The sequence below is a fragment of the Camelus ferus genome, chromosome 13 (genome assembly GCF_009834535.1).
Source record: "Camelus ferus isolate YT-003-E chromosome 13, BCGSAC_Cfer_1.0, whole genome shotgun sequence".
NCBI classification, from domain to species: Eukaryota; Metazoa; Chordata; class Mammalia; order Artiodactyla; family Camelidae; genus Camelus; species Camelus ferus.
The window spans coordinates 64,460,544-64,473,164 of NC_045708.1; the positions used below are offsets into that span (position 1 = coordinate 64,460,544).

A 12,621-nucleotide genomic window follows, 5' to 3' on the forward strand; every position below is an offset into this window, starting at 1 on the left:
TGGAGTTTATACTTAAATCAATAAGCAATGAGGAGGCACTGAAAATTTCTATACGAAATGGTGACATAAATATCCCAATACAACACGCTGCTTTGGAGAAGCCTTGTAGGCTTCAGCGTCGTCTGTTGTATTCCATCTGAGGGCAGCTTGATTCAGCTTCGTATCATTAAAAAGCTATTTGCTATAATAGGATTCTCTCCCGGGGTGCTCTTAGGGTAACTGCATCCCCTGATCCTCTCGGGCACTCACAGGATGGGAGAAGAGACTCGCCCTCCATAGGGACCTAAAGCTCCACTGGTCATATACTAAAGCCAAAGCCATAGCTCTGGCCCTACCATTTTTTCAATCTCTATTTAAGGTTCTCCATGATATGTCCCCAGCTTACTTTCCTGCCCTATTTTCCCGTAAAAAGCTACAAAACTAAGTGACAGTCTTACTGTGCAGAACCTTCAATGTCAAGTTGAGGAGTATGGATTTAATTCAGATAAGTGACTTTCAAAGTATGTTATACATTCAACAAACTTTCACTGAATCCCTACTATAAGTCAGGTACTATTTTAGGCCCAGAGGACACAGTAGGGAGAAGAGACAATTCCCTGAATTCATAAACAAGCAAACTGATATATAAAATTAAAATATAAAATGACAATAGGTAGTCAAGTATAATGAAGAAAAATAAAGGCAGTTAAGGGACTAGGAAGAGTCCAAGGTCAGAGGAAGGGCCCTATTTTAGACAGAGTGCCTGAGGATGCTCTCTGAAGTGACACGTGGGTAAGCACGTGGGCTGACCTGAGGGAGGGGAGACTGTGTACACCATGCGAATCATCCTGGCAGGAGAAAGAGCAGCTGCAAAGGTCCTGAGGTGAGGGCATCCTTGGAATGTTTGACAATTAAGTAAGTGAAGATGAAAAAGAAAACCATGATTAAAGGAAGACCCTGCCATTTTAAGTGCAAAGACCCCTTGGGCCCTTGCTCTTAACCATCACCATCGTAAAAATTCAGCAGCTTGTATTGATTCTCTTTTGCTGGCACCTTCTATACCTGTTTCCCTTTTTCTGCCCTGTAAGAAAAACATTCTGCGAATTTTTTGGGAGTAATAGCAACGTGGCTGAGAGAGTATGAAAAGGAATGAGTGATTAACGTTCTAAAATACCACAGAAAGCAAGTAAGATCTAGAAAGGTATCCACTGGTAATTAGGCCCTTGACTCCTCTGCAAACTGAAACTTCTGTATTTTTTGGATACTTTGTAAGTAAGGAGCCAGTAGAATGAGGACGGCATTAAGGTAAGAACAAGCTGGAAAGGCAAGTTTGTTCAGGGTAGAAAGGGGGCAGTGGGGAGAGGATAATGATTTGACTCTAGACAGTCAAGCGCAGCGAGGCCGGCAGCTCCAAGGCCAGTGCCAGAGAGTCAGGATCACTGTCTAGGTTCACGTTAGCAGCCAAGAGGATGAAGCTTCAAAAGGCCACCAAACACAGAGCAGAAAATTTTTTAAAAATTAAAAAAAAAGAGTCTTGTTTCTTAGATAAACTGTGATTAAGTGGTTGCCTGGATATATATGTAGAAAAGGCTGCATCTCGCGCAGGAGGAAAGTCTCATAACTGACCGCCTGTTTCAGCCTCGGCACACAGATCACCCACCGGCAAGGCTGAACTAGGCTAAACCCTGCTTTTTAAGATGAAGAAACTGAAGCCTGCAGAATTAAGTGAGTTACTGGCTTCACATAATGTCTAAATATCCAAAGACTTTCAATAATTGTGCTTTTTATTAAGTTTATAATATTTATTATATAAATAGTAATCCTCTTAGCAAGTGAATTCAGGCTGAAACAGAGGACTTGAAGTTTAGAAGTTTACAAAATGAATATTAAATATTTACAAGTAAAATGCTGATTGGTATTTTTTTCTATTTTGTAGCACTTTTATTTAAAAGGCATATATCTGTGTAACATTCAACCCAAGAAATACAAGTTGGTAGTTATTTTAGACAATTTTTTGGCACAGTGCAGATTATAAATCACTATACAGACAAGCATAATGATAAAATTTCCCCATTCCTAACAAATCTCTCTCTTTCCCCTCCTCTCTCCCTTCCCCATAACTTCCTGCATATTCACACAATGGGGGAAATTATTAAGTCATCATTTCTTTTTTTCAAACAGTGCCTGGCACATCATAAGAGCTCAGTACATAACGATTACTATTATTATTGTTCTTGTTATTTATGCCTTAGCATTAAGAAGTTTATCAGCTCTGTTCCTGAGAATAGGTCTTAATTAGGACACCAATATTTATCAAGACCATTTAGTGCAGTCTTAGAATACGCCAGGAACTTTATATGTTTGCTGGTCAAAAATGCCTTGATTTTAAAGATGAAGAAACAAGGGTTCAGAAATGTAAAGCAACCAACCCAAGGTCACACAGCTAGTAGGGGCAGAGCCAAGGCAATGCGCATGGCTCTTGCCCACCGCTAAAATCCAACCTGACTTTGTAAGATCTTTGTTTTTCTCTGATATGTAAAAGTCCTTTTAAATTTTATTCTTGTGTGAAGGCACACAGAAATGAAAGAATTAGATTCTTTTCTGGGCTCCCCTGGCAGAACCAATCTCTCCTCTCTCTGGGTTTCCACAAACCCTTGTACGTTCCTCCATTATAGCTCACAGCACATCGATTTATAGCTGGAGCTAGGATTCAGGTTAAAGACTGATTAGTATTAGAACTGAAAGGAACTCCCTCCAAAATTAAGGAATTCTTTAATGATAATCACTTATTTCTTAATGTTTTACATCAAAAAATATTTTTGCTAAAAAATATTTTCACATTTATTATTTCATTTACTAAACCAGGAAACAAAGAGAGTTTCTGCAGTAACGACAAAGATAACCACATTAAAAAAAAAAAGGTCTAAGTGTAGCAATTACATTAATTAAAGGCTATAAAGCCTGAGGTTGCTAGTTAAGAGGTTAAACCTGGCAGAACTTTAGGAAAGTTTGGTGCTCTCTATGCTTCAGTTAAGGCTCAGTTAATTAGCCAAAAGCTTAGCTTTATCAACATCTGTAAATTTCACTTTACTATTGGCTGTAGACGTTATCTCTGGGTTAGTGTATATGCCTTCTTTGGCTCCTGAGACAAAATAAACTTCAGGACAAGTTCTAAGAAAATCAGACAAATAGCATCATAATAGGCACCTGAGTATACAGTTATTTTTTCTAATACCTGCCTTAAAATATATGATTACCTATAGATCTCCTGAAAAATGTATTCTAGTTAAGGAAATAAAATAAAATAAAATAAAAACATAAAAAAATCTAATCTTTTCTTTATCCTCTTTTGGAAAAGTTAAAGTTGACTATAGTGAGTGACTATTAGTAGTTTCTAAAAGCTAGAATAAAATCTGATAGCTCAGCTACATAAACTAGAAACGTTTTGTAAAATACCAAGTACCCTGAATTGTAGGCAGTAATTTTAACTAAAGTTCACTAAATTCCTGAATAATCAATATAGTCCTAAAAGCATTTAACGATAGGGACAGAACCACTTCCATATAAATGCTACAGTTAAATTTTTAAAAACTGTGATTAACTAAAACATTAACATAAACTGTGCACTGGCATATTTAGAGAGACTTTTATGAGAATTGCAAGCCCATCTCTATAACACTTGTAATCAATTTTAATAAGCTCCAGGAACTATGAATGAAAGAAACAGCCCTTCTCAAAAGAACAAATGTCTAACTTAGCTTCAGTATATTTATTTTTACTTTTAACCATATCTGTCTTTGCTTGACCCACCTATTAATTTTAAATTGCTCAGATGCTTAATTATTATGCCTAGCACTTTTTTCTGGCTCTTGATTAATACAGCTGGAACAAAATGTTCCCTTAAACAAAAACTAACATTATCTTTGATTTTGTGGTAAATATTTGTTGATTCTATTCTTTTAAAAATTTGCTTATTTTATTAAATTATATTTGATACATTATATTAGTTCCACATGGACACACAGTGATTTGATCCTTGCATACATTACAAAATGAGTACCAGGATAAGTCTAGTGCCCAATGCCAACCATACAGAGTTATTACAGTATTACTGACTATACGTGTATTACACTTCCCCAACTTGCTTATTTTATAACTGGAAGTTTGTACCAGTCAATCCCCTTCACCTATTTCACCCATCCTTCCAACCTGCCTCCTCTCTGGCAACCACTAGTTTGTTCTCCATATCTATGAATCTGTTTCCATTTTCATTTTATACACATTTAATACAGTAAGATTCGTTTTTTATATTCCACCTTCCATTCTCAGATGCCTCAGCTTTGATTTTATTCTTGCTACAGAGTTTTTTCAGGAGAAGAAACCACAGAAGAAGCTCTTCTTTATCATTTGGAGTGTTCCAGGTACCACTAGCATTGAATTTAAATGCAAATACTGATGGCTGCTTTCCCAACATGATAGGCATTTCCTTGAAGGGGCCATATTCAGAGTTTTTGTAGCCCTATTCATTCTACATCTTGCATAGAAAATCTCTAACATTACATATTTTTAACAATAGTTATTTCAGTTTTTTCTGCCCATTTAAATCTTAAGCAGCATAGTCAGAATAAAAAAATTACTTAGTTATATGACACCAAACCACCCCTCTACAGAAAGGATATAAAATCTAAAGTTGTTTCATGATCAAAGGGCCAATCCATGGGCAAGAAAGATGATGAGGTTAACTTTGCTCTGTGTGTTATCTCTCCCATCAGGGCAGTTGGACATACAAGTGTCTACTGGAGAGACACCAAGGGATCCACCAGCCCCGAAGAGTTAACTACGCACATGAGGGACAATAGCTAAGACTGTGTTGATTCCTAGTGACCTCAAATGCTAATCCACTATCTCTCTGGTACTGTAGTAGAGAAATCTGCTAGCCTATTGTCTGTGTGAGGGATATGACTGTGTGTATTACATTAATTAGCATTAATATATTACATTATTTCACTTCACTTAACATTTCTTCAGTCAAACTTGGTAGGTGATAACAAGGCTTAGAGTATGTAGGATAAATAATAATAGTTTAAATTTATCCCAACTCTCCCAGCTAGGAATCTCCAACTATATGAATATTTTCAGCCAATCCTGTTAACTTTTTCAGCTATATCAAGGGTAGGATTACACAATCTTCACAAAGCAAGTCAGACAAATTTTCACGCTACTAAGCAACGTGGTAAGCTGTTTAGGTTGTTTCCTGAGATGGCAGGCATTGTCGCTTATCTGAGCTCTTCCTGTCCTCTGTCAATATTGTGTGACACTTCAAAAGCCACTGGACTGTAAGTCATTAAACCATAAAATCCATGTGGTCTAGATCTAAGGAATAGTTAACCTCAGTCCTCTAGGATACCAGGAGAGTGTCTGACAGACTGCAGAAAATCAGTAAATGTTAGGTGGATGGATGGCAGATGGATGTATTCAGGAGGGAAGCACATGAGTAGGCAAACTCCTTGGGGAGCGTCCCTACCATTCATGATGCTCACGTTCATATTTGCTAACAGTACAAATCGCAGTCAGAACAGCACGGGCATAGAAGCACTTGCTCCATAATGATACTTCTTTGTGTGGTCTCAGTGCAAATGTGCCTGGCTTCCCTCCAATGTACCGTGACACAATTGTGTGTCATAAAGTGTTATAAGTGTGCAGGAAATATTGATCCCCTCAGCTTTTGGGGCAGCCAGAAAGGGCTGGGGCACAGGAATCGTCAGCCAGATACCTTTTTCATTTATCTCCATGGGCTGGACATACATTCTCATTTTTTGAGTGAAAACATTTGGAAGGATATGTGGTAAGATCACACCCATACTGGAGAATGGACTGATGGGAGAAGAGGATACTGGGTGATAATTAGAACGGAACTTAGCAGTACTATATTTTCTCAGATATTCTGGCCTTCAGTTCTTTTTTGTATTCCCAATGTTCACTGATTACCTGAAACACTCTCCTGTAAAGAAAGCACTTTTGTTCTACACAAAGCCCTTATTTCTAAACAAAAAGATATTATTTAGAAAGTACTAGGTGAGCTTTAAATAATTCTGAGAAGCCATTTGGGAATGAATCAGTACAATGTATTTGGAGGATGAGAGGAAAGTTGATCCCTGAGGAGGTAAGAGTTGAAGACAGTGTCGAATTGAGAAAGAGTAACAATTTGCCCAGGGATCACGGAGAGGTTAGAAAACTGCAGAGATGAACTTTCCAAATGACTTAGGACACAAGTGGCTGAGGAGCACATCTTGCTTCGGCACATGGCTTATGCCTGGATAATCAATAAGACCTCCTCAATCCCTTAGCTAACAAAAGTCTTTCTTTCTTTCCTTTTTTTTTTTTAATCAGTCACAAAACTGAACTTTCCACTATGAGTAATACAAAGTTGAATAAACACATTTGACCTGACCAAGTACTGAATGCTGGCAGGATACAGACCACTAAGTGACAAGAGTACAGATCGCCTTCCACCATTTTAAAATTTTATTATTTTAAATCTTATTTGGGCTAAAATAGATGTGGCCATCAGGAATATTTATAGACTGTAAATCCAAAACCCAGAAGGGAAAATAATTTTGCAGGAAAGAAATGATAATGTAGAAAAATATGCTCTCTTTCTTTAATCTTCACTTGAAATTGAAGTCGTTATTTTAAATTGGTATTCATAACAACTTTTTCCCATTTGCCAACTAAAAAATGGCAGTTTACAAAAAAATTTGTTAGTTGGAGGCCGTGTTTTCAGAGTTTTAAAATATTTTCTTCACTAGCTGTAAAAGTCAAGGTAAAGACAGAGGAGAAAACAGAGTTCTTAAAGCCTACATTTTTAAATTAATCCAGGAAAAATAATATTCAGTGAGGTATCAGACAAACACAGGCTTTGGAGTCAGACACACTAAGGTTTGAATCCTGGTTGTGCCACTTGCTGTGTGTTTACAGGTCATATACTTAAACTCTGAGCCCCGTCTTCTGCAGTTGTAATATTTGAGATACATGCCTTTCCTTCTTAGAGTGGTTTTGAATATTAAGTTAGATAGTAGATGTAAAAGTGCCTGGCATGTGACAATCATGCAGTAAAAGGTGGTTCTTATTTCTTTAAAGAAAAAAAAAAAAGGATTTAATGTTTAAAAGACTTAAAGAGTGAAAGCTCTTAAATTCTTAAGTGTAATTATTAGGCAATGATGATTATCCTACCTGTTATTTACAGGTAATAAACTTAGTCACCCTGTGTATCTTCCTTCCATTTCTTATCGCTCTCATTTTGTCATGCTGTTACTATCCCTTGCTCTATAAATCTCTTCTGAGTAGAAAAATAATGTATTTAAACATCTTCACATATCCAGTTCCCCCAAAGAATGACACTGGAAGTTGGGAATAAGAAAGAAGAGTTCTGTATCAATTAGTAAAATTTCTAAAATACAAAGCAGAAAACTATGGTTTTATAAGGGATTATGAATTACATTTCAATTAATGTAGGTAGGTCATCAATACAATAAAAACAAGGGAAAAAATCCAACAATATCTAAGCACAGTCTAGAAGACAGAGAGCTATTTTTGCTGAGCGCATCACTATTTATGATGTCATTTTTTTTTTTTTGAGGTTAATGTACTTCCTTGATTAGATAACTTACTCTTCTTCCTTTAGGACCTTGACTCCCAGGTGGTCCTCTTGCCCCCACATGACCCTACATGTTGAAAATTTAACAATCAGTTATAGAATTCACAAGAACGTTAAGAGAATAGTAATTGTAACTTTTATTCTGACATATAATTCTCTTTGAAATTCTTAAAATTGATTAGTCTTCTTAAAAAATATTTTAATTATTAAACAAAGACTATACTTCCGTCCTCCAATATTATGCTTTTGACATATTCTACTATTTAGAGAAATTTAATTTCTAGGTGATTACACCCTGAACAAAGACGGGGAAGTGTTTACTATTCACTGACCAAGCAGTTGCTGTGTTGAACACATCCAGAGTGGAGGTGGAGAGAAACAGCCACTTAGCCAGTCTGCCAGTCTAATCCGCCTGGTCCATCAAAGAACGAATGGCTACTGTTGCAAGATTTCTTTCTCATTATTCTAGACATTTATGATAATCCCATCACATAAAAATAGATCTTTTTCTGTTACCATGAAAATGCCACAAAATGTTCCAAATTAATATGCCACAAAGAATATGCTGCAATGAAGATTAAGTTATTTGTTACTAAGTCAATTACAATGAATTATTTTTATACCTGATCATCTCCAATAAATAGTAGAAAACAAAATGTATTTATCTATACAACATTAGGTAGATAAAAACACTGAAATTTTTGAGGATTTAAAATCTATTTCTTATGTTCCATGGGTAAAAAGACTGGCAATTGTGCCCCAGATCAATCTTCCTAGTTTTAGAAGCCAACAGCCTGTCTATGAATATACTAGAAATCTGGGCTTACCTTCAAATCAGAAGCTTCACAAAACAGCATAAACCTCTGATTATAGGTTTACTTAGTGGATCACAAAGGCTGATATTTTTCACATTTAAGTTCACAGTAACTGTCAAATTTTGATAAGCAAATTTCCTCTCTTTAGGGACGAGATTTCATTATCTTTTGGTAAACACAAATGGAGCATTTTCAAAACTCAATTTCTGATTAGTAAAGATGTATTTTCTATGAATTTTAACAGTTTGAGAATATTTGCAAATTTCTAAGAACAATATATTGGAACTTGCGCGTGTGATTTGTTTATCCAATTGGTCTTATTTCTAAGTTTTGATTGCTGACTCTGTGTTCTTATACGCGGTGTTTCAAAAGAAAGCTTAAATGTCTTTGTTTTAAATTTTTATTTTATTGAGTTACAGTCAGTTTACAATGTTGTGTCAATAAATGTCTTTTGTTTTTGTCGGCAGAGTTGTACTATTAGAAGTGAGCGGTAAATAACAGAGCAAGTAGAAGTCAGAAAGTTCAAGATACCATGAAATACTCTGGAGTATTTTGCATTGGGTGGGGATAGAAGAAGCCTCTGTTAATTCATACATTACTTATTTTGCATAAAAACATATAGCGTAACCAAAGCCATGGATTTCAATTTAAACATTCTAGGGAATTCAAAGTCTTTTCTGTACTTACAGGTAATCCCAGTGGGCCTATGGGTCCTGGATCCCCAGGGGGACCTGGATATCCCTATAATTTAAGTAAAAATATAGAAGACATAAATTCTCCATCATATCTAATTATTTTCATTGATGACAAATCAGTAAATTATAAAATTTAATTCAATAAGCTCTCCCGCTCCTATCCAAGACATGAGGCCCTAGGAAATGTTCCACAGATAGGTGACAGAAATAAAACATGTTTACATAGAAGCTGTGTTTATTTTTATTAGAAACTCTTCACCTAAAAAGAAATTTACTAGCCAGAGAATCACATATTAAAACCTATTAAGAAGAGAATATTCATCTTACCTTTCTGTAGGTTGTTATGTATGAATAGATGTATGTGCTGTTTATTAGATTGTGAGAGGTCTGGAATTTCAGTAATTTAGAAACGTGAATGGGTACAAATACTCTAGCCTGTCAAATTTTAGAAGGACCACAGCCTTCACGGTATTAACCATATTCAGACGATTCAGAGAATGCCTTAGAAGGTAATAATTCCTGAAATTAATTAGCCTCATGAGTGTATTAAATTTCCTAGTTGATGGCAATTGGAGATAGGTAAAAAAAAAAATTACAAAGCTTCATGGATAATATAGAAATTAAAATTAAAGAAAAATTTATATAAAATGAATTTGTAGACAGTATTAGGTGCCACCGAGATCCATCACAATTTTCAGAAAATCTGAAAGCAAGATTCTTTTATTGAAAATAATTATTTGTTCTAGTTCCTATCACATTTAGAAATTGTACTAAAAAAAACCCTTGTAATCTAGTTATAAAATGTATCAGCTATGTGTGTGGAATCTAAAAAAAGAAAAAAGAAGACACTAATGAACTCACCTACAAAACAGAAACAGACTTGCAGACATAGTAATTAATCTTATGGTTATGGGGCGGGGAGGGTGGGTTGGGAAGGGATAAACTTGGTATTTCGATATTTGCAAATATTAACTACTATATATAAAAATAGATAAAAACAAACTACTTCTGTATAGCACAGAGAACTATATACAATATCTTGTAATAACCTTTAATGAAAAAAAATATGAAAAATATGTTTGTATATGCAGGACTGGGACACTGTGCTGTACACCAGAAGTTGACACATTGTAACTGACTATACTTCAATTAAAAAAAAAAGAGAAAGTAACCCCTTCCAAAAATGTATCAGTTATTACTGTCTTAAAGGTATAAGAATGTAAGATGAATTCTAGATTCTGATCCTTCATATATCAGAGAATTACCTCCTGACTACAAACTTAGGAAAAGTGGTAATGATGATACATGCCATATAAAAGATAAGTTATAAAAGAAAAGTAGAATCTTAATTGAATTTTCCTCTTCATCCACTTAAGCTAATTTATGATGGTTTAATCCTTCTCTTTGAAACTATAGATTCATTTGACCAAGCCATCTGATTTGCATGCTTTTTAGTGCCAATCAGCATTCAGCATTCTGAATAGTAAACTGCTTAGAGGAGAAGAAAATTCTAATGGAAATTTACTATAAAATATCATTTTTCGCTTACTTAAATTTCATTCAAGTCAATTCCCCCTCTGAAATGCCTTAACTCTATTATGTTCTTTGGAAGCAGTGTCTTTCAAATCACTGAGCTCTTACCGTAACACCCTTTTCCCCTTGGGGACCTAGTGGACCTGGACTTCCACGCTCTCCCTTTTAAAACAAAGAAAAAAGCCAAACATTGAGACATGTTAATCAGTCATGAAAGAGCCAAGCCTAGACAGGAAACTCATCCTCATTTTCATTGATCTTCAAATTTATAAATTTTGCATTTTTATTGTAAAGTTGCTATATTTTTCTTACAATAAAAATCCTCTTAAGATACTTTCCAAGGGATAGGATAAAATACTAAAGTCTTACTACAATGAAGAAAACAGAAATTATGAATAAACGGGCTTTAAAATAGAGCATGCATCATATGCCAAAGTTTTGCAGGCAGAAATGCTTATAATTTTGAGACATAAAAGATGAGAATAGTAAAAGCATGAAAGCATATTGTAAAAATTAACTAACTGTATAACCACTGAACAAAAATTTATTTCTGTAGTCTGTCCATCACAATTAAGCATAATCTTGATAATCAAATATTCCACAGCAGATTAAAGGTCTAAACTGACACACATTGAAATTCCAAGGATTTTGAAGATGTCAGTGTAGGAGATTTGACTTAGCACAAAAGTAACTAAATCAGAATGAAAAAAACTGCAAAAACCATCTAAATTTTTTGAAGTGAGGTCACTTTATATTTGTTTTATTATTAACAAAAAATAAATAAATGCATATTAAGCACTTTTAATGTTCTGACAGTTGGAGGAATATAACAATAACTTGACTTAGAGTCTACCCACAAGTAATTGGAGCTATGACATTAACAAAGATGAATCAATTAAAGGACGATTAAATTTTAAATTGTGCAGTACTTATTTTAAGTCCAGGAACGGTAGGATTAGAATCATCTGCGAAGACTTTAAAGAGGAGATGGGAATTTAATTGAGTACTATATTTCGGCTGTGAATAAATAGAGGGAAGGGGAGAGGATGCTCTAAACCAAGAAAACAGTAAGAATAAGAATAGGAACAAGCATGTAATATATGAGATGAGGAGCAAGAAAGACGTATACCAGAGAATATTAGAAAATTTGTTGCATGAACTGATTAAGTCAAAATCATGTAGTATCTTGACAGCAAAGCAGAGGAGTGAACAGTATCAACAACAGGGAGCTAATGAAGGTTTTTCAAAATGCTTCATCATGACCCATCAAAATTAGTCTTCTGCATATAGTGTGTAGGCTGGATTAGAAGATAGAACGGGAAAGGGGAAGGGTAAGAGTGATTAATAAGAGTATGTCTGAGGGTGTTGCTTTGGATTGACTATTAGGATTAAACTGTAAAGAAAAACCTCTAAGACCTGCCAAAAGATTAGTCATAGAGGATGGAGGAAAAGGAAATGCAAAGATGGGTTCACTCTATCTATTCTGGGGGACTAGAACAGAGATAGGTATAAGGCATTAACAGAAATGAGATAATTGGGTAGAGACAAGTTTGGATGTGGGAAAAAATGATGAATTTTAGATATGTTGATTTTGACTTAAAAATTTCAGATGGAAATAACTGGAATATTATGTAATTCACTTCTAATCCTGGCTCTACTTAATTATTCACAAACAGTGGCCTTGCATAGTAACTGCATTAGACTACTATGCTTACAATTTATATTCAGCAAGTCAGGTTTCAGTCAAAGAGCTGAAGTTTTGGGTTTATTACCTACTGGTCCATTATAAGACTCCATTAAAAATTTTTCAAAAAATACTCTTGCTGGTTTCAAGTGAGGAATTCTTTCTTTCTTTCTTTCTTTTTTTTAACTTTCCTAAACTGAACCTCAATATGGAAAATCATTCCCAAGATAATGATTTCTAGGAAATCTTTAAGCAAAT

The 12,621-nt window shown here is 35.0% G+C and overlaps 1 protein-coding gene across 10 annotated transcripts in view; it reads right to left on the reverse strand.

Annotated features, from left to right (window-relative positions):
- Positions 1 to 12,621, reverse strand: part of COL24A1 (collagen type XXIV alpha 1 chain) — a 337,788-nt gene that overhangs the window by 131,182 nt on the left and 193,985 nt on the right. For all 10 annotated transcript variants that reach the window (XR_004325201.1, XM_032494719.1, XM_032494718.1 and 7 more), the window contains 3 exons: positions 10,788 to 10,841; positions 9,139 to 9,192; positions 7,650 to 7,703 (listed from right to left, as the gene is read on the reverse strand). Coding sequence is in view for 9 of the 10 variants with exons in the window: in XM_032494719.1 (XP_032350610.1) it covers positions 7,650 to 7,703; positions 9,139 to 9,192; positions 10,788 to 10,841 (162 nt within the window). In the remaining variant the exon portion in view is untranslated. The remainder of the gene's footprint in view (positions 1 to 7,649; positions 7,704 to 9,138; positions 9,193 to 10,787; positions 10,842 to 12,621) is intronic.